General features: G+C 35.0%; 1 protein-coding gene and 1 non-coding gene across 12 annotated transcripts in view; one reads left to right on the top strand and one right to left on the bottom strand.

The window, feature by feature from the left end:
* The window catches only part of LOC113895271 (ankyrin repeat and KH domain-containing protein 1), a 112597-nt gene that overhangs the window by 67609 nt on the left and 18210 nt on the right, over positions 1-26778 (bottom strand). For all 11 annotated transcript variants that reach the window (XM_027546262.1, XM_027546260.1, XM_027546267.1 and 8 more), the window contains exons 2-9: positions 19525-19678; positions 11050-11206; positions 10217-10364; positions 9307-9454; positions 7366-7599; positions 4845-4939; positions 995-1232; positions 568-759 (exon numbers count right to left, since the gene is read on the bottom strand). In XM_027546262.1, the coding sequence (XP_027402063.1) occupies positions 568-759; positions 995-1232; positions 4845-4939; positions 7366-7599; positions 9307-9454; positions 10217-10364; positions 11050-11206; positions 19525-19678 (1366 nt within the window). The remainder of the gene's footprint in view (positions 1-567; positions 760-994; positions 1233-4844; positions 4940-7365; positions 7600-9306; positions 9455-10216; positions 10365-11049; positions 11207-19524; positions 19679-26778) is intronic.
* On the top strand, positions 16490-16596 carry LOC113896789. Its single transcript, XR_003512146.1, has one exon. It is a non-coding gene; the product is annotated as a U6 spliceosomal RNA (small nuclear RNA).

The raw sequence follows: 26778 nt of genomic DNA on the forward strand, positions 1-26778 counted from the left end.
TCTGCCTGGATCAATATATATATATCAATTTTTTGATATATTCTTAACTTGCTCTATATAAAACTATATGTAAAAACACTGATTTCTTACTACTACTTCACAATATATAAAGCACAAATTATTTTATATAAAGACCAAATATTTCTGCCAAAAAACAATTTCCACTTTTTCATTCATTCTTTTTTTTTTGAGAAGTAAGAAATGTCAAGAAATGACATTGTCAAATGTTATAGAGGTTATCAAATTATAACCTCTATGTCATCCCTATATTCTCTCACTGAAAGACTGTAGAAGGAGCTAATTTCTCCCCTTCAGAAACTACAAATCATTCAATGGAAAGAGAAGATCAACGGGAAGTCTTACCATCACTAAGCAAACATTAACTACTTTATAAAACTTTTTTTTTTTTTTTAAGACATTTTTGGAGATTTAAAAGCCTAAGACGAGAGTTAAATTGTGGAGCTGTTTTTCAACCTTTGTAGAAATGAAAAAAATAGAGTTAATTGTTAAAGTTATGAAAAGCAATATAAAATTCTTTCTCCAAAAGGCGTTATTAAAGCCACATACCAGCAGCCAGTAAGTATTTAACCAACTCCAGGTGTCCCTCCTGAGAAGCCTCCATCAGAGGTGTGGAACAGCCGAGTTCTATGTCAGCCCCCGCCTTAATCAGGAAGTCTGCAACTTCAGAAAAACCTCCACAGCAAGCCAACGTCAGAGCAGTTTCTTGGGTTTCTTCTGTCTGAGCATTTATATTTGCTCCTGGGAAAAGCATAAAAATAGATAAAACTATAATTACAAAAGACTTACAATTAAGTGTTCTGATTTCTGATAATTATCTCTTATTTTTTCTGTTTCTGGTGTTCCACCCAGGGTGTTGAAAACTTATTTTATCATCAATGCAAACAATATCTTAGTTGTAATAAACTTCAGTGATACTGACACAAAAATTCAAAGGAAATTGATTTTTTTAATTAAAGAAGTAGAACTATTTTACCTTGCGCTAAGAGTAGTGCCACCATCTCTTCATGTCCCTCCCGAGCAGCTTCCATCAAAGGAGTATATCCTTCATCATTAACTTCTTCAAGATTTGCTCCCCTTTCAATAAGCAGAGCTGCCAATTCAACATGTCCTCCACAGGCAGCCAGAGTTAACGGCGACTCGAATGAATCCGCAGGCATATTCACTTGAGCACCACTATCCAAAAGCAAACGTGCTACCTCTACATGTCCATCCTGCAGATTTTCAGAAGTAAAACAAGAAGAAAAGAATTTTTGTTTTGATATTTTTTAAGTGGGAGAAGAAAAGCAACAGATTGTGGAAAGACAGGAGGGAAGAAAAGGAGAGGCAGCTTAGATGCATATATATTATCATACACATCTGAGAAGTTTTGAAATCTGTCTTATCAAAAGTCCATTAAAATTATTTTACCTTACTTTAGAGTAAGCCCAAAATTTTCCATAAGAATCAAACTTGGTACATACAGTTACAATTTCAAATAATTTTTAATTTCTACATTCTCTGAAGTTCAAAAAAGTATTAAATCCATAGTCATCAGTAACTCAAAATAAAATAATTACTATTTATACTACAGCCAGGGTCAAATGTAGCTATAGCCTCAAACTTAAGTGTCATGTTTAAGTGTAGAAATTGTGTTAGATCTATTTAAGAAACAAAGACTGAGAAAAAATAACAACAAATTCTGTGAAGTCATTATCATTTGGGATTATATCACCAAGGTAAATCCCTGTGGACTGATACTATCTTATATTTTTTCTTATCACTAGTTTGTTGTAATAAGGCAAAGAATTTTACAAAGATGCAAAAATTACTCACTTGTAAATAATTTTACCATGAGCCTATCTGCATAGATAGGCAATTAACAAAATATTCTCATGGAGGTACCCATTCTACCCCTTTATCATCATAAATACATTTCTTTAATTTCAAATTCTTTGCTTCAAAATTTTATGGGTCTTAACTCCTGTGGAAAATAAAGATAGAGCTGGTATGTTGTTCTTTATTTTAAAAAATGACCCAATATTGCTAATGAAAAGTAAACAGAATAGAAAAATAAGGTTTTATAAGGTTGGGAAACTCTTTTACTGAAGAACTAATGAAAGAAACCTTAAATATTAGGTTTCAGTATCTATCTAGAGTTTTATTATACTTAAATAAATAAGTTAGTTATAATCACTTTAGCTTTAATATGAACAAATACTTCACATTAAAATAAAACACATTTTTACCAAATTCCTATATTGAGTTATTTGGTATCTGAAATATACACCTAATTTAAAAGAAAATAAGGGTTTATAAGTGTCCACAAATCAGGGAACTACTATTGCACCCAGCTTCTTTAGGTTCCCAAGAAACTGTTTTGTATGAATTTAATTTTTGAAGATTCTTTGTATATTGTGCTAACATACCTAGAGTACAGACCTTAACAGTGAAATTGTGCTAAGAACTTTTTAAATATTAATGTGCAGTATTATTTCTAACAAAGGAAAAAAGAATACGAAAATAAAATTAAAAAAGAATAATCCACTCTTTAAACAAAAATAATTTGACCATATTTAACTGTACAGTTCAGCAGCACTAAATGCATTCACATTGTTATGCAACTCTCATCATCATTCATCTCCCAAATTTTTCAATTTCCTAAAATGAAACTCTGTTCCCATTAACCACTAAGTCCCCATTCCTCCTCCCACCTCCCCCAGGCCCCTGGGCATCTAACAACGTACTAAGAACAATCAACTCTTTGGCTTCCTTGATGGATCAGTGGTAAAGAATCCACCTGCCAGTACAGGAGACATGGGTTCGATCTATAGTCTGGGAAGATCCCACATGCCACAGAGCAACTAAGCCCGTGTGCCACAACTACTGAGCTTGTGCTCTAGAGCTGAGGGGCCACAAGTACTGAAGCCAGAGTGCCCTAGAGCCCATGTTCTGCAACAAGAGAAGCCACGACAATGAGAAGCCCACGCACTGCAACTACAGAGTAGCTCCTGCTCGCCTCAACTAGAGAAAAAGCCCGTGCAGCACTGAAGACCCAGAGCAACCAAAAATAAATAAATAAAATAATAATAATCCACTCTTAAAGGCCTAATATCAATATTAATTTTTTTTTTAATTCTAAGAATTCAGTCTTAGCCATTGAGCAGTAGCTGGGATTGGCCTTACCCTCCTATCACAAACTATAAAAATTGGGATAAAACTACTAGAGGCACTGGACAGCAACCAAGCTAGGGTTAGAGTTATAATCACTGAAAGAAGGAAGCATATGAGATAAGTGCTACATTCACTCTAACTTTTTCTCTTTAGGCATCTTCCAAACCATGGCCCAAGGAAATAAAGCCTAAACAAAGAATGAACATCTTTAGGACCAAAGAGTTAAAGACCTAGGAGTAAAAGCGATGCTGAAATTAAGCCTCAATAGGATCAGGGTGATTCACTGGTAATTTAAGTACCTGATAGAACAGAATTTAACAGTCTTAAAAGAAGGACAGGATAATCCAGAGCCTTGAAAAGGGATCATCTACAGCATATGACTTACAATAAAAAACAGTTAGACAAATCAAGAAGCAAGAAAAGGTGACTGACCTCAAGACATAAAATAATAAAAATTGACCCAGAATTGAATCAGATATACAAGATAGAAGAAAAGAACTTCAAAACAACTACTACACTGCCTGTGTGCAGCAATGAATACTCAGCACAGCCAAAAATAAATAAATAAAATTTAAAAAGAATAGAAAAACAGAGAAAAATCAGTGAAACCAAAAATTAAAGGCTCATCATTACGTTCATATGCAATCTAAAGGAACCCTGAATAGCCAAAACCAACTTGAAAAAGAAAAACAAAGCTGGAGGACTCATACTTCCTGATGTCAAAACTTAAACAAAGCTACAATAATTACAACTTTGTGGTTCTGACTTAAAGACAAACATACAGGCCAATGAAAGAGAACAGAGAGATTAGAAATAAACCTTGCATGTACAGTCAAATAATTTTTGATAAGAGTGTCAAGATGATTCAAATGGGAAAAGTCAGTCTTTCTAATTTTGATGCTGGGAAAACCAGATAGTCACATGCCTAAGTGTGAAATTTAACACTTAACCTAATATCATATATAAATTTACTCAAAATGGATTAAAAACCTAAAAAAAAGAGCTAAAACTATAAGAAAACACAGGACTAATGCTTCATGAAACTGGATTTGGCAATGACTTCTTGGATATGGTATCAAAGGCACAAGAAACAACAACAAAAATAGATGAGATGGACTTCTGAAAAACAAACCAACAAAAGCACAACTTTTGTGCACAGAGGAGACTATGAACAGAGTAAAAGGGCAGTCCATGAAATGAGAGAAAATATTTATCATATATCTGATAAGGAATTAAGATCCAGACAATATAAAGAACTTCTAATATTCATCAACAGAAAACAAGCTAATTCAAAAATGGGCAAACGATTTGAATAGACATTTCTCTAGAAGATATACTGCCGTAGAAAACAGTATGGTAGTGGTAATCCTCTTAATTATACTTATGACATGTGTATTTTACCATGATGAGAAAGCTGGAAAGAAAATAAAAGTACATGAGTGTGCTGGAAATAACATAGCTAAGGCTGCCTTTCGTATGATTTCCTACATCAATAGATTTACTATGAAAAGCTAAACACTGCACACATCCCCTTCAGCCTCTAATAACGTACAAAATTTTCAGATTCCTCACCATCTCATAACAATTTTTCCAAAAAATAGTAATAATTCTCAAAGGCTTAAATACATATGACTCTTTCGTCCCATATAATCTCAAGTGCAATTTAAAATTACCATGCAAGCCTCCATTAAGGCAGTGTGCATCTCATCTGTTTTGTGCTCTTGATCTGCACCAGCATCAAGCAGAAAGCGAACCATGTCCAAATGGCCTTAAAAAAAGAAGAAAACAAATTTTAAAACTATATTTCTCAAGAACTATCAATTTAATATATAAGTATTAAAATGGGAAATATTTTTCTTTCAGATGTCTATACAAAAATTTATAAGAGAACTTATTTTGCATTCAATAAATCAACAATTCTACAAAGCCAATCCAAAATAGTAAGCAGGCTCTCATCAAGGTCTTATCTAGGTTTTAAAGATCAAATTAGTCCAAAGCACATTAATTCAAGCTAGGTAAAGCAATAAAATGGTAATACTTATACTTTGATTTAATCTATATAAACTATAAATCAAAACACTGAAATAAAACAGAATGCCAAGTAAAGTACGTTTGGATCATATTTTTCAGAAATAAAGCTTTAAAACAATAACCATAAACTCACTGTGGCAATGAGCAGGCACAGAAAACTCCACTTAAAATAATTTCAACCTTCTTGATACATTTAGTATATAAAAAGCCTTAATAGTCAATAAGAAAAAGACAAACACTCCAGTAGAAAAATGGATGAAGGACATGAAATGGCAATTCAAAAAAAAGAAATGAAAATGAATATTAAACTGATGAAAAATATATTAAACCTTCCTACTAAACAAATGCAAATTAAAATGAGACACCATTTTTTACTATCAAAATGGCAAATATTAAAAAGAATGATAATACCCAGTGTTGGTGAGGGTGTAGGGTGGGGTAAAGGGCACTCTCAAACACTGCTGGTGGGAGTGTAAATTGGTTCAACCTTTCTAGAAGGCAATTTGGCAATATGTATCAAAAGCCTTAAAAATGTCCATACCCTTTGACCCAGCAATTCCACTTCCAGGAATTTATCCTAAGGAAATAATCAGAGATTAGGCAAAGATGTCTGCACAAGGATGTTATCACAGTGTTTTTAATAATAGTGAAAAACTGGGAACAATTCAAGTGTCCAACAATAGGCAGTTATGGTGCATCCATTTGATGTATTTGGCAGAGATTGCTAATTCCCTACCCAATATCCATTCTTTCATTTTCATCCTGATTTCATCTCAGTGGCAACATGCCTGACTAAAAGACTACATTTTCCTGTCTCCCTTGCTGCTATGTGTAGCCAGTGGGATGTAGGAGGGACTTACAAGGCAGAACTTCCAGGAAGACTCCTTAAAGATAGCTGACGTTGGAAGGCATTTCCTCATTTTGCCCTTACCCCTTGCATCCTTCCTAGAATATGGACTGCTGGAGCCCTAGCTACCATCTTTGAGCACAGATAATAGGTAACCTTGAGAACAGAAACCACACACTAGGATGGGTGGAGCAGAATGCTGATATCTTAATAAAAATGGAACTGCCTTTTCAGTTCTAGATAGCCTATTTTTGTAACTTAAAAAAAATTTTTTTAATCCACACCACTTGCAGGATCCTAGCTCTCCCACCAGGGATTGAACTTGGCACTCGGCAGTGAAAGCATGGAGTCCTAACCACTGGACTGTCAGAGAATTCCCAGAATTGTTTTATATAAATGAGAATGAGTTTCTCTTTTGTTCAAATCATTATTAATTTAGGTTTTGTAACAAAAGCAGCCAAATCTACTCCTAATTAAAATAGTGAAATACCATGAGAATATCAAAAGTTGTACTACAAAAATACTTATTGAGATGGGGAAGTGTTCGTGATAAGCAGACTATAAAAGTGTTAGAGTATGACCATTTAGTTTTTAAAATGTATATATACATTTTGACCTGTGGACAATGTGGAAGGTTAGGGTACAGTCAAAAATCCACATCACAGTTGGCCCTCTGTATCCATGGTTCCATATCCGAGGATTCAACCAGCTTTGAACTGTTTAGTACTACAGTACATATTTATTGAAAAAAATCCATATGTAGTGAACCTGTGCAGTTCAAACCCAAGTTGTAAGACTCAAGTGTGTATACATTTGTTTATAAATATACCTAAAAAACACGCTGGAAGTAACTATACTAAAATATTGTTTATATGCTTTTTAAATATTTAGATGGTAACATTATATGTCATTGTAAAATTTCTTTACACTATTCTGTTTTTTAGGATTTATATATCATGTGACTATTATTATTTGAGTGTGTATTATTTTTGAAATAAAGATTGGAAAAATCATATAAAACAAAAGTTATTAAAGAATGGAAACCCTCTAAGTCTGTGCTAAGAATTCCGGTTGACTTTACAGCTAGTTGAGTAAATTTTGAATTAAAATAATAAGAAAACATATACTATGAAACTATACTATAGGAAATACAGGCTAAAATGGACTTTCTATATAATGTCTCAGAAGCTAGATAATTTTATAGCACAGGGAAAGTATAAACAATAAAAAATTAACTCATACTCAGTATCCAAATATTTAAATATTCAAAGTTATTATGAAAAAACTCTATAAACATATATACATTTATAGAGTACCTTTGTAGCATGCAAGTGTAAGAGCACTTTCTTTGAATTCATTAGAATGAGTGTTGATGCCTGCCCCATGATCTAGAAGAACTCTTGCAACTTCCACATGACCTGCACTGGCTGCTTCCATTAAGGGGGTATGTCCATTTTCATTATGATCTTCTATATTTGCGCCTTCATTAAGTAGCACTTTCACAATATCAACAAATCCTCCAGCACAGGCATAAGTTAATGCAGTGTTGCCTAACAAAAAGAAATTAAAAATTATGATAAAACTGATACAATTCCTATTATACTACTGCTCTAGTTCTATTGCTTCAATTACCTTACATAAACCACTACAATTATTATCTCAAGTTTTTCATTGTATTGGTTAGAAGCATCATCTGAATTTTATCACTAATTAAAAGGTTTATTATAAATGAGCCAATTTACCTCTCTTCATATTTCCTTAGCTTGTAAAATAAGATTGTCATCTTGAAAAATTACTTCAATATATTTTAAAATAAAATATTCTAATGTATCAAAGTATTGCTTTTTCTTACAACACTACACAACTTAGAAACACTTAACATTTTCTATGTGTATTCATTTCTTAATTTTCTTTTACTTCTCCTTTATCTTTAAACATTTATTCATAACACAATTCATTGTTCTAGATACATTTTCTTTCTGAAATATATGTTTAGCCTACATTTATGAGACCCAAGGAGACAGAAATAAATCTCCCTCAGCTTAACTCCTTCAAAATAAAAATTTATTTAAAAGGTCATTATTCTTTGATCTGCTACTTATTTCTTTCTTGATTTGTTTTGAGGACTTTTATTATTAAAGGGAGTAGGGAAATGGTTTAACTACCCAATAGTATGAGACTGAAGAAGACTGTTTTAAAGGCTCAGCAAGAAAATTATCATTTCAAAGCCAAAGTTGTTCAGAATTCAACTGTTTTAACAGTCTCAGACATTAAGGATATTAATTTTACTACAACTATGGCAAAATGGTCAGCAAAGTGACCTACAATCCCTTCTAAGAAGTCATGGTCATTTAAAAATAAATTAGGTTGCATTTAACATTTATTTAAGTATGCTAACATATACTCAAATGTCACTTAATGGAACACTGATATGTTTTCATTATTGAAACTGTTTTTTAAACCATGTGCTTGCTTGAGATTTAGGAATCTCATTACTAAATGTATATTTTCTGCAACTCAAGACATATGCGGAGAAGGCAATGGCATCCCACTCCAGTACTCTTGCCTGGAAAATCCCATGGACGGAGGAGCCTGGTAGGCTGCAGTCCATGGGGTCGCGAAGAGTCGGACACGACTGAGCGACTTCACTTTCATGCATTGGAGAAGGAAATGGCAACCCACTCCAATGTTCTTGCCTGGAGAATCCTAGGGACGGTGGAGCCTGGTGGGCTGCCGTCTATGGGGTCGCACAGAGTCGGACACGACTGAAGCGACTTAGCAGCAGCAGCAAGACATATGACCAAGAGTAATAAAGAACCTTACTAGAGTAGCTTTCATGTTGCCAGGAAAATACCTTATTAGTAAATGCATTCTGTACACTTGACATAAAAAACTCTATAAGGTTTTGACTCTCAGGTTAATATATACAAGGTAGTTGCTATTTAAATGAGACAAAGAATTGTGAAAGATACAGTTCATTAATTTGCCTCTTGAAAACATTATATATCATTGTGGCAAAGAAATTGTCTCCAGCAGAAAAACTGTCAATCCTGATCAAACAGAATGTAAGAGTATTCCAAAGACTTCTGAAGATAACAAATTAATCTATATTTTACTCAGAAATTCTAAACAATGGCTACGATTTTTCTGTATATTTACAACCAACTATCCCTAGGAATCAAATTTTTTTCTCTCTCAGGTTATAGTTATTCACATCAATTTATTTTCCTCAAATGAACACATCACTTTCGACATACCTGTTGCAGACTGTGAGTTGACATCTGCATCATGAAGAAGCAACAATTTCACAATATCTAAATAACCTCCACTAGATGCTGCCATTAGGGGAGTTATATCTCCTTTATTCCCTCTGTCTTCAACATTAGCATGCATAGCAAGCAATACCTTTAAAACACATAGGCACATGGAGAGAAACTGTCAATTCTTACAATTAATAGTACTCTAGGTAATATACTGAATCTGGGAAGATACTCTTTTAGAATGGAGACAAGTAAAAATAAAAATAATCACCTTTGGGGAAAATATGCTAGTGTTCACTGCTCAAAAAAAACACTGGTTAAATGTTATATTTTATAATACCATTACATATTATCTCTAAGTAAAGTAGGTAATCATATAACCATCCAATTATAAAATTTAACTGCTACTGTCAAAAAAATTGTATTATGCTTAGGATTATCTAGCAAGAGAACAGCAAACCTATTCACAAGACAGAAACTAATTGGTAAACACGTGGCTATTTCCCAATATTGCTCTAACAGAAAAAAAAACTAAAAAGAATTGGGATAATCCAGATGGAATGAAAGTAAATCAACATTTTTCATTATAGTTGTATATTATTTCTAATGGCAAGTTTAAAATTTACTATTATTAATATTATCTCTATGTGGTTTTTTTTCCTTTCCTTTTTTTCCCTATGTGTCTCTCATTCATTAGGACTATTTTTGAGTAAGTGGCAGAAAAAATGGACCATGACAAGTTGCATGCACAGAGAACAAAAATTAATTATGTATCAGTTTCTATTTAACCTACTGCCAAAAAAGGAAAGACCCTGGTCTCTAATGATGATTTTTTTATTAATGATAAAAATAAATAAAACATCAAAATCTTCCACAATTCTGATCACTAAAGATTACTTCTGCTTACTTGTGCTAATTCATAATACCCAGCTGAACAAGCCAAACACAGCAGGCTTTCTCCTTCTTCAGTATGTTCATTTACACTTCTGCCTTCATCTAGCAGTTTACGAACAGCATTCACATCCCCATCAGAACAAGCTTCTGCCAGACTGCGACTGAAAACAAACCAACACAGAAAAACTCAAGGTCCTATGATAATGAATTGTATTAAATATATACAGTTAGTTATACCAAGAAAAATGCTGATATTGTAAGAAAAAAATTATTTGAATATTTATTTGCATACTAATTTTTCATGTATGTGGACCAAGCCAGAAAGCAATAAGTAAATGTGAAAACAGCTGTCATATTGTCATGTCATATTAAGTTTTAAATAAACTGTATAAAGCATTAGATGAACAAGTTTTTAAACTAATGTTATGATTCCCAAAGACGTATTTATCTTAAATTTTACTCGGTAATAGTGAGGTAATAGAAGATGAAAATCTGAATAAAATTTTTATTGCAGAATGACTAACAAAATCGGTGAGTCTCTAACTCTAATGTGCATACAAACAGCCCATGTTTCTCGTTAAAATGTAGATTCTGATTCAGTAGATCCAAGTGGGGTCTGAAATTCTACATTTCTAATAAGTTCTCAGGTTATGCTGATGCTGCTAGTTCCAAGTGCCATGTTTGAATAGCAAGGACCTAGATTACTGCATTAGCAACCCATTTCATTTATTATTACTCAGGCGGTCAGTTTAGAGTTTCAACTATAACCTTTGGAGTAAGTAACTTCATTAGAAATGAAAATCAGATACAGAATTGAATACTCAGCAGAAGTCATTAAACACATACGTGTCTACTTGTCCTGCACTGTGACTGTTTTCCGCCCTCATCCGCGTCAGTGCAGCGGCAGCTTCATCCAGTGCACAACTTACTGAGGATGTCAGTCTTCGGAGTACCTCAGGATCTGCAAAGGCTTTACCATCAGCAGTTGACAATTTGCCAATTCCTTCAGTGTGCATCAATTAGATGGTGCAGGGAAAGAAGAAGCATAAATGTATAAATTGTAATTACATTTCTTAACACTATTATCTAGGGCAAAATGCATGTGTAAGGCTGACAATTTAAATTTTGCCACTAACATCAAAAGGCCATTCATAACTACCTATGTTTTAGTCTTTTCATCTTTACAATTCACATAACACTAATTTGTCCTCTACCTAACTCCAAATATAACTTAATGCTTACTGTAAAAAAATGGATGAGATTTCTATCAAAGTATAATTACAGCATCAGATCTAAAGTATAAGATCCTATCTATCTATTGATATTTTTAGTAGTAATGAAGGAAATATTCTTTAATATTACAACAAACAATCCAACAGTTTTTTCCTTTGATTGAACAGCCACCTAGAACCATTTTCTGGGTAAACATGGTAAATTAAAATAAATTATCATATTTTACATTTATTATGTGCTTTTAAATGTACCAGACATAAAGGAATAAAACGTAGCTCCTGTCCTTACAGAGCTCACAATCTGGTTGGTCTAGGCTGCCAATAAATCTTTTTCTCTAGATTCAGTGAGGAATCAGTAACAGAAAACTTTGTTGATAATATCACCACCTGTTACTGCTGAAAATGAGAGGAAAATAGCCAATAAAAATTTATAGAACAAAAAAAAAAGAAGGGAAAAATTGCACAATAAGAGAAAAAATAGACATTGTGATGCTCTCCAATTAAAACAGTATGATAGTATGACACCTGCACAGAAAAATAATTCTATCAAGGATATATAATAGAGCCCCCAAGATCCTGGATTATTTGTGAACTCAATATATGACAAAGGTGGCACTTCAAATCAATGGAGATAAGAGAGCTTATTTCCTAAACACTGTTCAGAAGTTGGCTATTTGAAAATTAGGTAAGATCTCAAATTCATACCATTTACAAAAATAAAAACCTGGTAGACTTAAATGAAATCTGAAAAGTACTATTATACTATGTAGTATTCTTCTATTGCTGATGTTAAGGAGGATTTTCTAAGCATGAGACCAAATCACGAAAGCTATAAAGTAAAAAATTAGTAAATGGGATACTAAACATGTTTATTTTCAATAAAAATTTCTATATAATTAAAGGCACTATAAATAAAATTAAGGCAAAATAAACACTGGAAAAATTAACACACAATTAATTTATATCATTTATAAAGAACTACCACACAACTTGTTGATAACATTGACTGAACACAAACTATGAAACTGACCAAAAGAACAAAGGTGTGAGACCCTTTCAAACAGTTGATAGGAAGGTATACTGACATAAACTTGACATTTCTATTGATAAAAGTTATCAAAATTTTGAATGCAAAAATATCCTCTGACCTAGCAGTATCACTTTCTAAAACTCTGTCCTATGAAGATACTTGCACAAGCAAGAAAAGTCATGGATATATATGGATATAAACTATAGCAGTATTTGTGATATAAAAAAATTGGAAATAACCTAAAAATATCAACATATAATGTTATAGAAGGATGAACACAATAAATTAAGTGAAAAAAAGTGAAGTCGCTCAGTCGTGTCTGACTATTTGTGAACCCATGGACTATAGCCTACCAGGCTCCTCTGTCCATGGGATTTTCCAGGCAAGAATACTGGAGTGGGTTGCCATTTCCCTCTCCAGGGGATCTTACTGACCCAGGGATCGAACCTGGGTCTCCCGCATTTTAGGCAGACACTTTACCATATGAGCCACCAGGGAAGTCCAAAAAAGAAAAGTTAAAAAAAGGAAAATTATGATTTGTTAATATGAACCTATTTAACTTAAAAAAAAAATCATGTATTTATAAAACTACAAGTGAAAGTCTGAAAGTATATGTAAATCCTGACAAGTATACATAAACCTTTACAATCAAATTAATACATCTCATTCTGTTTTCAGTCAGTTCAGTTCAGTTGCTCAGTCGTGTCCGACTCTTTGCAACCCCATGGACTGCAGCACACCAGGCCTCCCTGCCCATCACCAACTGCCAGACTTTACTCAAACTCATGTCCATTGAGTCGGTGATGCCATCCAACCACCTCATCCTCTGCCGTCCCCTTCTCCTCCTGCCTTCAATCTTTCACAGCATCAGGGTCTTTTCAAATGAGTCAGCTCTTCACATCAGGTGGCCAAAGTATTAAAGTTTCAGCTTCAACATCAGTCCTTCCAATGAATATTCAGGACTGATTTCCCTTAGGATGGACTGGTTAGATCTCCTTACAGTCCAAGGGACTCTCAAGAGTCTTCCCCAAAACAACAGTTCAAAAGCATCAATTTCGGTACTCAGCTTTCTTTAGAGTCCAAAGCTCACATCCATACACGACTACTGGAAAAACCATAGCCTTGACTAAACGGACCTTTGTTGGCAAAGTAATGTCTCTGCTTTTCAATATGCTGTCTAGGTTGGTCATAACTTTCCTTCCAAGGAGTAAGCATCTTTTAATTTCATGGCTGTAGTCACTATCTGCAGTGATTTTGGAGCCCCCAAAAATAAAGTCAATGGAAACACTGTTTCCATTGTTTCCCCATCTATTTGCCATGAACTGATGGGACTGGATGCCATGATCTTTGTTTTCTGAATATTGAGCTTAAGCCAAAATTTTCACTCTCCTCTTTCATCAAAGATTCTCTTTAGTTCTTCACTTTCTGCCATCAGGATGGTGTCATCAGCATATCTGAGGTTACTGACATTTCTCGCAAAAATCTTGATTCCAGCTGTGCTTCTTCCAGCCCAGCGTTTCTCATGATGTACTCTGCATATAAGTTAAATAAGCCAGGTGACAATATACAGCCTTAACATACTCCTTTTCCTATTTGGAACCAGTCTGTTGTTCCATGTCCAGTTCTAACTGTTGTTTCCTGACCTGCATACAGGTTTCTCAAGAGGCAGGTCAGGTGGTCTGGTATTCCCATCTCTTTCAGATTGTCCACAGTTTATTGTGATCCACACAAAGGCTTTGGCATAGTCAATAAAGCAGAAATAGATGTTTTTCTGGAACTCTCTTGCTTTTTCCATGATCCAGCAGATGTTGGCAATTTGATCTCTGACTCCTCTGCCTTTTCTAAAACCAGCTTGAACATCTGGAAGTTCACCGTTTATGTACTGTTGAAGCCTGGCTTGGAGAATTTTGAGCATTACATTACTAGCCTGTGAGATGAGGGCAATTGTGTGGTAGTTTGAGTATTCTTTGGCATGGCCTGTCTTTGGGATTGGAATGAAAACTGACCTTTTCCAGTCCTGTGGCCATTGCTGAGTTTTCCAAATTTGCTGGCATATTGAGTGCAGCACTTTCACAGCATCATCTTTTAGGATTTGAAATAGTTCAACTGGAACCATCACCTCCACTAGCTTTGTAGTGATGCTTTCTAAGGCCCACTTGACTTCGCATTCCAGGATGTCTGGCTCTAGATGAGTGATCACACCATGGTGATTATCTGGGTCGTGAACATCTTTTTTGTACAGTTTTTCTGTGTATTCCTGCCACCTCTTCTTAATATCTTCTGCTTCTGTTAGTTCCATACCATTTCTGCCCTTTATTGAGCCTATCTTTGCATAAAATATTCCCTTAGTATCTCTAATTTTCTTGAAGAGATCTCTAGTCTTTCCCATTCTATTGTTTTCCTCTATTTCTTTGCATTGATCATTGAGGAAGGCTTTCCTATCTCTCCTTGCTATTCTTTGGAACTCTGCATTCCAATGGGTATATCTTTCCTTTTCTCCTTTGCGTTTCACTTCTCTTCTTTTCACGGCTATTGGTAAGGCCTCCTAAGACAGACATTTTGCTTTTCTGCATTTCTTTTTCTTGGGGATGGTCTTGATCCCTGTCTCCTGTACAATGTCATGAACCTCCATCCATAGTTCATCAGGCACTCTGTCTATCAGATCTAGTTCCTTAAATCTATTTCTCACTTCCACTGTATAATCATTAGGGATTTGATTTAGGTCATACCTGAATAGTCTAGTGGTTTTCCCTACTTTCTTCAATTTAAGTCTGAATTGGGCAATAAGGAGTTCATGATCTGAGCCACAGTCAGCTCCCGGTCTTGTTTTTGCTGACTGTATAGAGCTCCTCCATCTTTGGCTACAAAGAACATAATCAATTTGATTTCAGTATTGACCATCTAGTGATGTCCATGTGTAGAGTCTTCTCTTGTGTTATTGGAAGAGGGTGTTTGCTATGACCAGTGCATTCTCTTGGCAAAACTCTATTAGCCTCTGTCCTACTTCATTCCGTACTCCAAAGCCAAATATGCCTGTTACTCCAGGTGTTTCTTGACTTCCTACTTTCGCATTCCAGTCCCCTATAATGAAAAGGACATCTTTTCTTTTCTTTGGGTGTTAGTTCTAGAACATCTTGTAGGTCTTCATAGAACCATTCAACTTCAGCTTCTTCAGTGTTACTGGTTGGGGCATAGACTTGGATTACCGTGATACTGAATGGTTTGCCTTGGAAACGAACAGAGATCATTGTGTCGTTTTTGAGATTGCACCCAAGTACTACATTTTGAGACTGCATCCAAGTACTACATTTTGGACTCTTTTTTGGACTATGATGGATACTCCATTTCTTCTAAGGGATTCTTGACCACAGTAGTAGATATAATGGTCATCTGAGTTAAATTCACCCATTCCAGTCCATTTTAGTTCGCTGATTCCTAAAATGTCGACGTTCACACTTGCCATCTCCTGTTTGACCATTTCCAATTTGCCTTGATTCATGGACCTAACATTCCAGGTTCCTATGCAATACTGCTCTTTACAGCATCGGACCTTGCTTCCATCACCAGTCACATCGACAACTGGGTGTTGTTTTTGCTCTGGCTCCGTCTCTTCATTCTTTCTGGAGTTATTTCTACGCTGATCTCCAGCAGCATATTGGGCACCTACTGACCTAGGGAGTTCATCTTTCAGTGTTCTATCTTTTTGCCTTTTCATACTGTTCATGAGGTCCTCAAGGTAAGACTACTGAAGTGGTTTGCCATTCCCTTCTCCAGTGGACCACATTTTGTCAGAACTCTCCACCATGACCCATCTGTCTTGGGTGACCCTATACAGCATGGCTCATAGTTTCATTGAGTTATACAAGGCTCTGGTCCATGTGATTTTGTATTATATATTACATTTATAATTTAGAAAAGAATTTTAAAAAATTCTTCTTGAAATGGCCTTAATTCTCAAACAACCTTAAAAAATATTTTCAACTTTTTTTTTTCAGTTAAAATAGTGTCAAGGATTCTGTCTTTAGTGCTCATTTCAGCAGCACATACACTAAAATTGGAACAATACAGAAAAAATTAGCATGGCCCTTGTGCAAGGATGACACGCAAATTTATGAAGCATTTCATAATTTTAGACCTATATGTAAGACTAGAAACTATAAAACTCTTAGAGGAAAACATAGGCAGAACATTTGATGATATAAATAAAGGAAGAGTCTCTATGACCCACCTCCTAGAGTAATGGAAATAAAAACAAAAGTCACGAGTGGGATCTAATTAAACTTAAAAGCTTCTGCACAGCAAAGGAAACTATAAACAAGGTGAAAAGACATCCTTTAGAATGAGAGAAAATAATAGCAAATGAAACAACTGATAAAGGATTGATTTCCAAAATATACGAACAGCTCACACAACTCAATACCAGAAAAACAAACAACCCAATCAAAAAGTAGGAAAAAGACCTAAACAGACATTTCTCCAAAGAAGATACACAGGTAGATGGCTAACAAACACATGAAAAGATGCTCAACATTGCTCATTATTAGAGAAATACAAATCAAAATTACAATGAGATATCACCTCACACTGGTCAGAATGGCCATCATCAACAAGTCTACATACAATTAATGCTGGAGAGAGTGTGGAGAAAAGGGAACCCTCTTGCAATGTTGGTGGGAATGTAAATTGATTCAGCCACTGTGGAAGACGGTATGGAGATTCCTTAAAAACTAGGAATAAAACCACCATATGACTGAGCAATCTCACTCCTAGGCATGCCCTGAGGAAACCAAAATTGAAAAAGAAACATGTGTCCCAGTGTTCACTGAAGCACTATTTACAATAGTGAGAACATGGAAGCAACCTAGATGTCCACTGACAGATAAATGGATAAAGAAGTTGTGGTACATATACACAATGGAATATTACTTGGCCATGAAAAGGAACACATCTGAGTCCGTTCTAATGAGGTGGATGAACCTAGAGCCTATTATACAGAGTGAAGTAAGCCAGGAAGAGAAAAATAAATATCTTATATTAATACATATATATGGAATCTAGAAAGATGGTACAGATGAATTCATTTGGAGGGCAGCAATGGAGAAACAGACATAGAGAACAGACTTATTGACATAGGATGGGGGGAGGAAGGAGAGGGTGGGATGCATGGAGAGAGTAACATGGAAACTTACATTACCATAATTAAAATACATAGCCAATGGTAATTTGCTGTATGTCTCAGGGAACTCAAACAGGGGCTCTATATCAACCTAGAGGAGTGGGATGGGGAGGGAAATGAGAGGGAGGTTCAAGAGGGAGGGGACACGTGTATACCTATGACTGATTCATGTTGATGTTTACAAAATCTGTGAAGCAATTATCTTTCATTAAAAAATTAAAAAATTTTTTAAATATATTTATAAAGGAAAAAAACCTATCTTTAGAAGTCTAGTAATATTTAACACATTCTCATAATTGAAAACAAACATAAGTCTAAAAATTCCTCTTAAATGTTATAGGCTCATGCAATGTACAAAAAAACAAATGAAAATACTAATACACAAAAAGAAAGTATTCATTAAGCAACTGCCTTGGACAGGGCTTCGAAAGTACATTTTAAAAAACATTTGATAGGGACTTCCCTGATGATCCAGCAGTTAAGAATCTGCCTTACAATGCAGGGGATGAGAGTTTGATCCCTGGTGGGGGGACTAAGATCCCACATGTAGGGTACCACAACTATTGAGCCCAGGTACTCTAGAGCCCTTGTTTCACAACAAGACAGAAGCCCGCATGCAGCAATGAAGAGCCTAGGAGACCCAACAAGACACCGGAGCCAACAGAAAAGGAAAAAACACCTGTAAATTCTTCTAGATTAAATTCTTATGTATGTGTAATGTACACATGTATTTACATTAAATAAATATAGGGATGAGATTGGATGGCATCATCGACTCAATGGACACGAGTCTGAGCAAACTCCAGGAGATAGTGAAGGACATGCAAGCCTAGCATGCTGCAGTCCATGGGGTCACAAAGAGTCAGACACAACTAAGCAACTGAACAACAACAACAATAAAAGAAGGGAATATCATACAAAGTAAACATATCTCAAAAGCAATATACAAAGATTAGAAAAAGATAACTTCCCTCTTAAAACAATTTTAGGAAATGAAAGGCTTTCATTACAGTGTGATGGAAATTTTGTTAGGCAAATTGTGAGAAGGTTTTAGAATATAAAATAGTTATTTATTATAGAAGTATATATTACTTTGAGAAAGCATGCTTATCACAGAATTTATTTTTCTGTTGCTTCAAAACAAGAAATTGACAGAGTTTGGTAAATTCTGGTCCAATTTTGTGTTCAATTTTTACTTAAATGTCTTCGAAGTTAAAAAAAGCAATCTACAATTAAGTTACAGACTAAAGTCAGTAATCATGTGCACAGTTCCCTAAATCAGCTAAAAGACTCATAATTTGATGGATTTAATTTACCTCACGCATTTTAATTTTACAATGTAACTGGTAATAAGTTTTCCTTAATAACTAGCTACTTATCTAATACTTTAAAAATGCTAGTGTTATTGTACAGCAGGGAACTATATTCAATGTCATGCAGTAAACCATAATAGAAAAGAATACATATATATATATGACTGAATCACTTTGCTGTATACCTGAAACTAACACAACACTGTAAATCAACTATACTTCAATTTTAAAAAAAGTTAGTGCTGAGCCTAGAAATCACTCATTGAGAACTTTCAAGCAAGAATTTTTTAAACATAAAATGTGAACATTTTCTTTAGGAAATTTTTAAAAAACCATAAGTTTTACAGACTTCAAACTTTATATAGTATATAATTTGGTGATAATCTTGTATAACTTTGAATAGAGATGGAGTCTTTTTTTTTTTTTTGCTGCTCACAGGATCTTAGTTCCTCCACCAGGAATGGAATCTGGGCCCTTGGCGGTGGAAGTGTGGAGTCCCAACCATGACCACCAGGGAGTTCTCTGGAGTCTTTTAAAGAGATGAGAAAGAGAAAAGAAAAAATAAAGTACCTGCTGCTTCCAGCAAGGCTTCTAGTCGTGCCTGTGTCTCTGGATCCACAGTGCGTAAGTCTGCTCCTTCTGCAGTGCTTGATAAGAATATCTCTGATGTTGTTTTAAGCACTGGGTTATCCAAATCTTCTTGGTCCAAAATAAATGATTCAACCTGTTTATGAATTAAAGATGCAATATTCATAAAGCTGATCTTAATATAGTTAGAATACTACAATTGAAGGTCATAGGACTTCTGATTTGGAATTTAAACATAACCAAATAAATTACTGCAAAAACAGGAGATTATGGGGAAGGACTTTTAGGGAGCCTCTTCAGACACACCAGATTCAAGTTTCCTGGAGAGCAATGAATCTTCTGTGCCCACCACAGAGCCTGAAAAGCAGCATTTTTTAAATGAAACAAGTACATCAACACAGCCCCTAGGAAGACATATACAGGACTAGATAGTAAAAAGATTAGATAGCATAAACAGGTCATTGAGGTATAGTTTCTCCTCTTTTCCAGTCAATATAGTCAATTCTGACTCTTACACTAAAGAAAAGAATATTTAATCTACTGTCAAATATCTTAAGTGCTCTAGACAGGAAAACTTTATTAGGTTAGGAATCATAGCCATTTGTTCACTGCTCTATCCTCTGAGCCTATGAATATCTTGTTATTCAATACAACTTTGTTGAATGAATAGCATAAGTAAAATTAACTTATAAAAATAAACATGCAACCCTATAATTTTAAATTATTTCTAAATTTTCTTACCAAATAAAATATGTACAACCTTTTGGGGAAGCAATTTGGAAAAATGAATCAAAATGCTTTAAAAAGTACTTCTCTGATCCAGTAATTTCATTTAAAGAAATCTCTAAGAATCTACCTGGGCTTCCCTGGTGGCTCAGTGGTAAAGAATCTGCCTGCCAGTGCTGGAAATACGGGTTTAATCCCTGGTCTAGTAAGATCCCACATGCCGCAGAGCAACTAAGCCCTTTCGCCACAACTACCTAGAGCCGGTGCTCTAGAGCACGCAAGCCACGACAACGGAAGCCGCGCGCTCTACAGCCCATGCTCCACAAAAAAAGAAGCCACCACAATGAGAAGTCCGAGCCTGCGCCAACTAGCGAGTAGCCCCTGCTCAACCACAACTGGAGAAAAGCGTGTACAGCATCAAAGACCCGGCACAGTCAAAAAAAGAAAAGAATCCGCCCACAATGCGGGAGACCTGAGTTCAGCCCCTGGGTCGGGAAGATACTCCGAAGAAGCAAACAGCAACCCCCTCCAGTATTCTTGCCTGGGAAATCCCATGGACAGAGGAGCCTGGGGGTCTGCAGTCCATGGGATCACAAAGAGTCGGACACGACTGAGTGAATAACACTTCCATTTCCATCTTTAAAAAATTATCTGAATGCTAGGAAAAAATGCGCAGGGATGTTCATTGCAGCATTAACTAAAATTCCAAAAATGAAGTGAAAAAAACAACAGGGGATTTGTTAAGTACATTTTGTATATTCATAGGATGGACCACTATGCAGTCATTAAGAATAATATTTTTTGAAGCATGTTTAATGGCTCAAGTCATAAAATTAAGTGAAAACCACAAGATTTAAGAGTACAATCTTTATTTTGCAAAAAGTATGTATGTATATGTATGCAAAGAAGATCATATGAGTACTCATGTATATATAATCATGAATACATATTTATATACCTATATATGCCTATAATATATAAATATGTCTAACCAGGCAGGTTAACATACTTGTAGACAGAAAAACAGGAACAGAAAGGTTAAGTACTTCTCCAAGGCTGCATAGCTAATAAATGGCAAAGTCACATTTCAAACACAGGCCATGTGACTCTTAGACATTAAGCAATAGATAGTAACACATTCATAAACAAAGTACCACAGTATTTGGATTACATTATTTGGAATATTTGACTAGTTGGTGATCAATTTTCACAATGGATACCAAATAAAGATATCCTAATAAAGACAGTAAAGTTAAAATGATGTTGATATATTTTTTATCCAATGATGTGCTTTAAAGTAAATCTTTAACATCATATCCAATAACACTGAGCCATGTACTGTGTTTTAATACAACTTCTTTAATATGTAATTATAGACAAAGATGTCATTCTAGATCAAAGCCAACAGATAAATGTATACTATCAGTTTTCCAGTGATTTGAAAGGCAACTGCTCATACAAGAAAGAGCTTGTTGCAAGCACAGGAAATTATTACATATTTTTAGATACATACATCTGCAGTTGTAAGGACAGTTAAAACCACCATTACAAATTCTGAAATTTATTAAAAATTTTTTAAAAATTTAATTTATTTTTTAAAATTTATTAAAATTCTGAATTTATTAAAAACAGTATTTAGATGCTAATATGTCTATTTTATAAAAGCACTGGTCTCATACACCATTACACATATTACAAAGATAAATACAGATTACATCTATCATGTAACATTTTAAAAATCCAAATTAAGGATATCCAATTTTCTCCCATTCATTCTCCAATATTTACTCAAGTCCTGTTTTATACAAACTACTATGAGAATACAAAAATGTGGTAGAAGAAATGTCAAAGACACCAACAACTGTCACAAAAGGCCTCCAAGAGAAATAAACGGTAAAACTATATGCATTAAAGAGAGAGAAATCACTTCCTGCCCCAGTACTCTAAGTAGACTTTGCACAAGTAGAATCTGAACTAGGCTTTGAAGGCTGCATAGAATTGCACAGGTGGTCAGACATGTAGGTGGGGACTAAGGGAATGAAATTAAAAAATGGACTTGAAGATGCATTTAGAAAGTGACGAATGATCCACCCTCAAAAATATAAGGTCCTTTGTACACTGTTAGTAGAAGCATAAAAGATGAAGTGCCTGTGGGACAGTGTTTGGCAGTTCTTCAAAAATTAAACACAGAATACGACCTAGCAATTCCACTTCTATGTATACACCTAAGAAGATTGAAATGTACATGTTCATACAAAACTTTGTACACAGACATTCATAGTTGCATTAAGCATAGTAAACAAAAAGTGGAAACAACCCATATGTTAACCAGTAAACTGATAAACAGAATAATAATATCCATACGATCGAATTTTATTCAGCCAAGTTCATGTGCTTAGCATGAACAAAGTCAGATGCAAAAAGTCACATACTGTACAAATTCGTTTATATGAAATGTCCAGCACAGGCAAATCCAAAGAGACAGAAAGATTAGTGGTTTACTGAAGAGCCGGCAAAAGAGGAATGGGAATGACTGCTAACAGTATGTATTATGAAATTATTACCACAATAAGTTAACATCTATCACCTCACATAATTACAATTTTTTTTCCCTAGTTAGAATCCACTTAAATTTTTAAACATAGTTTTAGGCATTTTATATTTACCTTCTGACCCAAAAGATCAAATTTTAAATATCTGTAACACTTGTGGGGAAAATCTTAAGTTCCCAGAATGAGTTATACATAACTAGACACAAAAATGTCTTGAATACATTTGTGCCGATTTGTGCCAAAAGGTACTCAATTCTCATACTTTTCTGCCCTACTCTCTGTAAAATCTTAATTGTCTCAGGATTTCCCTGGTGGTCCAGGGGTTAGGAATCCACCTGCCAACACAGAGGACATGGGTTCAATCCCTGGTCGGGGAACTAGGATACCACAGGCTGAGGGGCAACTAAGCCCATGCACCTCAACTACTGAGCCCAAGTGCTCCAACTACTGAAGCCCTCACACCCTGGAGCCTGGGCTCCACAACAAAAGAAGCCACCACAATAAGAAGCCCATGCACCACAACTAGAGAGTAGCCCCTACTCGCCACAACTAGATAAAGACCAGGTGAAGCAATAAAGAGCCTGTGTGTTGCATCAAAGACCCAGCGCAGCCAATTTTTTTTTTAACTTAAATAAAAAAACAAAAGCCTGTCTCAACATGCGATCAATAAAAGGATAAAATATCCAGTTATGCCCATTACTTTGGGACTATTTGGAGGACTGCTTTTGGCAGTTCATAAATATCTTACCTGACAAACCTGCTGAAGCACATACTGTTGCAATGCAAATTGCAACAGCATTACCTCAAAATGTATCTGGCCAGTCAAGATGGAAACCATTTTCAGAAACATGGAAATGTTAATTAAGACCAATACCATACATTTAATATAAAGGCTCAATGATATAACACAAAAAATGTCTAAATAATAGATAAGTTCAAAGTAATGTTATATCTAATGAAATTAGTCTTCATTATGCAAATGATGAAGAAGCAACACACAGCTTATGGATCAAATACAGCTAAAGGATCACAGAAATTTCCTTATTGCCTAAAGATAGAAAGCTCACCCCTATCCAGCAGCTACATTGAGCAGCAAACATAATGCAACAACCTACAGTGGTACTGTTTTTATAGTAATGGCAAAAAAGTTTATTTCCAGTCTTAAACATGGCAGATTTCTTTTCCTACTTCTGATTAGGTACAAAAATAAAAGGTGGAAGAAAAAGGATGTGAGGAAATCTGGCCCACAAAAAACTACATGTTTTTTCCTTACATATAGGTTTTTTTCCTTACGGGCATCCTTGGTGGCTCAGACAGTACAGAATCTGCCTACAATGCAGGAGACCTGGGTTTGATCCCTAGGTCAGAAAGATCCCCTGGAAAACGAATTGGCAACCCACTCCAGTATTCTTGCCTGGAGAATTCTATGGACAGAGGAGCCTGGGAGGCTACAGTCCATGCGGTCACAAAGAGTCGGACACGACTGATTGACTAACACTTCCACAACATCTAAACATCTTTCATCTAACATCTTTCACAACTATCTCATCTAAAATGCTAAAGGCAAACTCTTGAGGTCTTCCTCGTCAAAAGTCTTTCTTATCCTTCCCTTTTTCTAAAAAAAATATGTCCAGTTTTTAGCTTCAACTAGAATTTAAATAATTCTAGTATTCTTGCCTGGGAAATCTCAGAAGAGCCTGGCAGGCTACATACAGTGCATGGGTTGCAAACAGTTGGACACAACTTAGCGACTAAACAGCGAGAAGGGAAAAGAGCGGAATAAGCATTTTGTCCCATATGACATTTCAAAAATAAACCACTGGATGGCAATAGTTACTAGGGAGAATAACCACAGACTCAGCTATTATCACCTAAAATAAAACCCAGCAACCCTAGCCAAAATCTAATTAGAAAAAAACCATTAATTAGCCTAAGCTATGATTTAGCCAAAACTTACTTCCACCAGAAAAACAAACAACAAAAAAACACAATTTCTATCAAGTAAATAGTGCTAAAATTAACATTTTCAATAATATTAATATGGTTTAAGTCATATGACAGCAAAATAAAATCTCACCTGTACATTTGTTACCTTCTCTAAGGGTAAATTTCTGGAAATAGTGAGGGCTAGTTAATAGAGGAAATAGGTTAGTAAAAAACATTCTATCATAAAACAGGTATGTAACATTTCTGTTTATATATTCTCTAGTTATATGGTCATATCATGCAAAAAGCAAATAAAGAACACCAACAAATGCCTTTTCACTTACAAATTATGAAATTTTTATTTTTAACATGTTAAATACATTTGTTTTTTGAGTTATGGACTGAAATATTAGTAGTCACAAATATTGCTTCTGGCAATCCTTAAGAATAATCATCACTCCCATGAATTCCCACCAGAGCTATTTAAGAGAAGGGGCTAAATCTTTATTTTTCACTAACTCTTCTTACAAACCTTTAAAAATAAAGCTTCCTTAAGAAATTCAGATTTGATCATTAAAAATGAAAATGTTTAAATAAAATATTTAAACATCCAAAATATTATATATATGTTTAAATGTATTTGCTATTACTTCTCTTCTCTCTTGTTTAGTTTGTATCTGGAGAGATAAACTTGTCTTACCTTTTCCCACCCAAAGTAAGCCCTCAACTAAGTCAGAATCACACCAATTTTAGAATGCAGGTGGCTTAATACTGGTTTCTACTTGGAGCAGCAAAAAGGATGGGTCAGCATTCCCAGAGATAATTATTGAAGGACACAGTAATTCCTTTTTGCAAAAAAGGTGGTACTCCAAACAGTCACATTCACCACAAACATGCTCCAAGATCCATTCAAAAGGAAAAAGTAATACAGTTGCAATTTGAGACCAAATAATGACAAATTTAGCAAAGAGTTTTGCTAATACTGTTAAGGCCCAATATAATCAGCAACACTGGAAATAATGGAATGAAAAGACTATCCACCCTGCCACAAAAACTTCAGATCCACAATCCTCTTCTCAAAAAAACATCAATGTTATCTTGGGATTTCTGAAGTTAATTAACTTCAATAAGCACAAGAGAGAACCACCAGGCTTTTCCTAATTCTCAGTTAAAGCTGAAGAAAATTAACTCCACTTTTGTGGTGATTGTTGTTATTTAGTTGCTCAGTTGTGTCCCACTCTCTGCGACCCCATGGACTGTAGCCTGCTAGGCAAGAATATTGGGATGAATTGCCACTTCCTTCTCTGGGGGATCTTTCCACCGAGGGATTGAACCAGAGGCTTCTGCTGCGTCTCCTGCATTGCAGGCAGATAGTACTCCACTCTGGTCAACCACAAAAACTTCATTTTTAAACCGTATCTTTAATACTGAATCTATTATTTTTTAAAGTTTCTAAACATGGGAGAAAGGAAATAATAGCTACCATTAAGTGCATTTTCCATATATTATTCCACTCAATCATCTTTACTACTCAATGAAGTAGATTAACATCTTCATTTTAACTGAAATTCAGAAAAGTCAAAGAGACTTATCCAAGATGACATAACCATGAGCAGATCTGAAGCCATGTACTTCAGACTCCAAAGTTCACACCATTTTCACCAGACTAAACTGTATTAAGGGACTTCCCTGGTGGCCCAGTGGCTAAGACTCTGTGCTCCCAAAGCAGGGGGTCCCGAGTTCAGTCCCTGGTCAGGGAACTAGATCCCACATGCTGCAACTAAGATCTGGTGCAGCCAAATAAATAAATATTTAAAAAAAAAATAAAAAAATAAACTGTATTAAGTGACTGTTCTAAACATTGGAGTATGACTAAAACAATTACATACTAACCAAATATGTACTAAACAGAGAATCTACAAGTATCATAATGTCAAAGTTTAAAAGTAAGAGCAATGTCAGGAAAAAATCTTTAAATGTGATAGATTATCAAGCCACAAAGAGTTCTTACACAGACAAAGCATGATTTTAT

This window comes from Bos indicus x Bos taurus, chromosome 7 (genome assembly GCF_003369695.1).
Source record: "Bos indicus x Bos taurus breed Angus x Brahman F1 hybrid chromosome 7, Bos_hybrid_MaternalHap_v2.0, whole genome shotgun sequence".
NCBI classification, from domain to species: domain Eukaryota; kingdom Metazoa; phylum Chordata; class Mammalia; order Artiodactyla; family Bovidae; genus Bos; species Bos indicus x Bos taurus.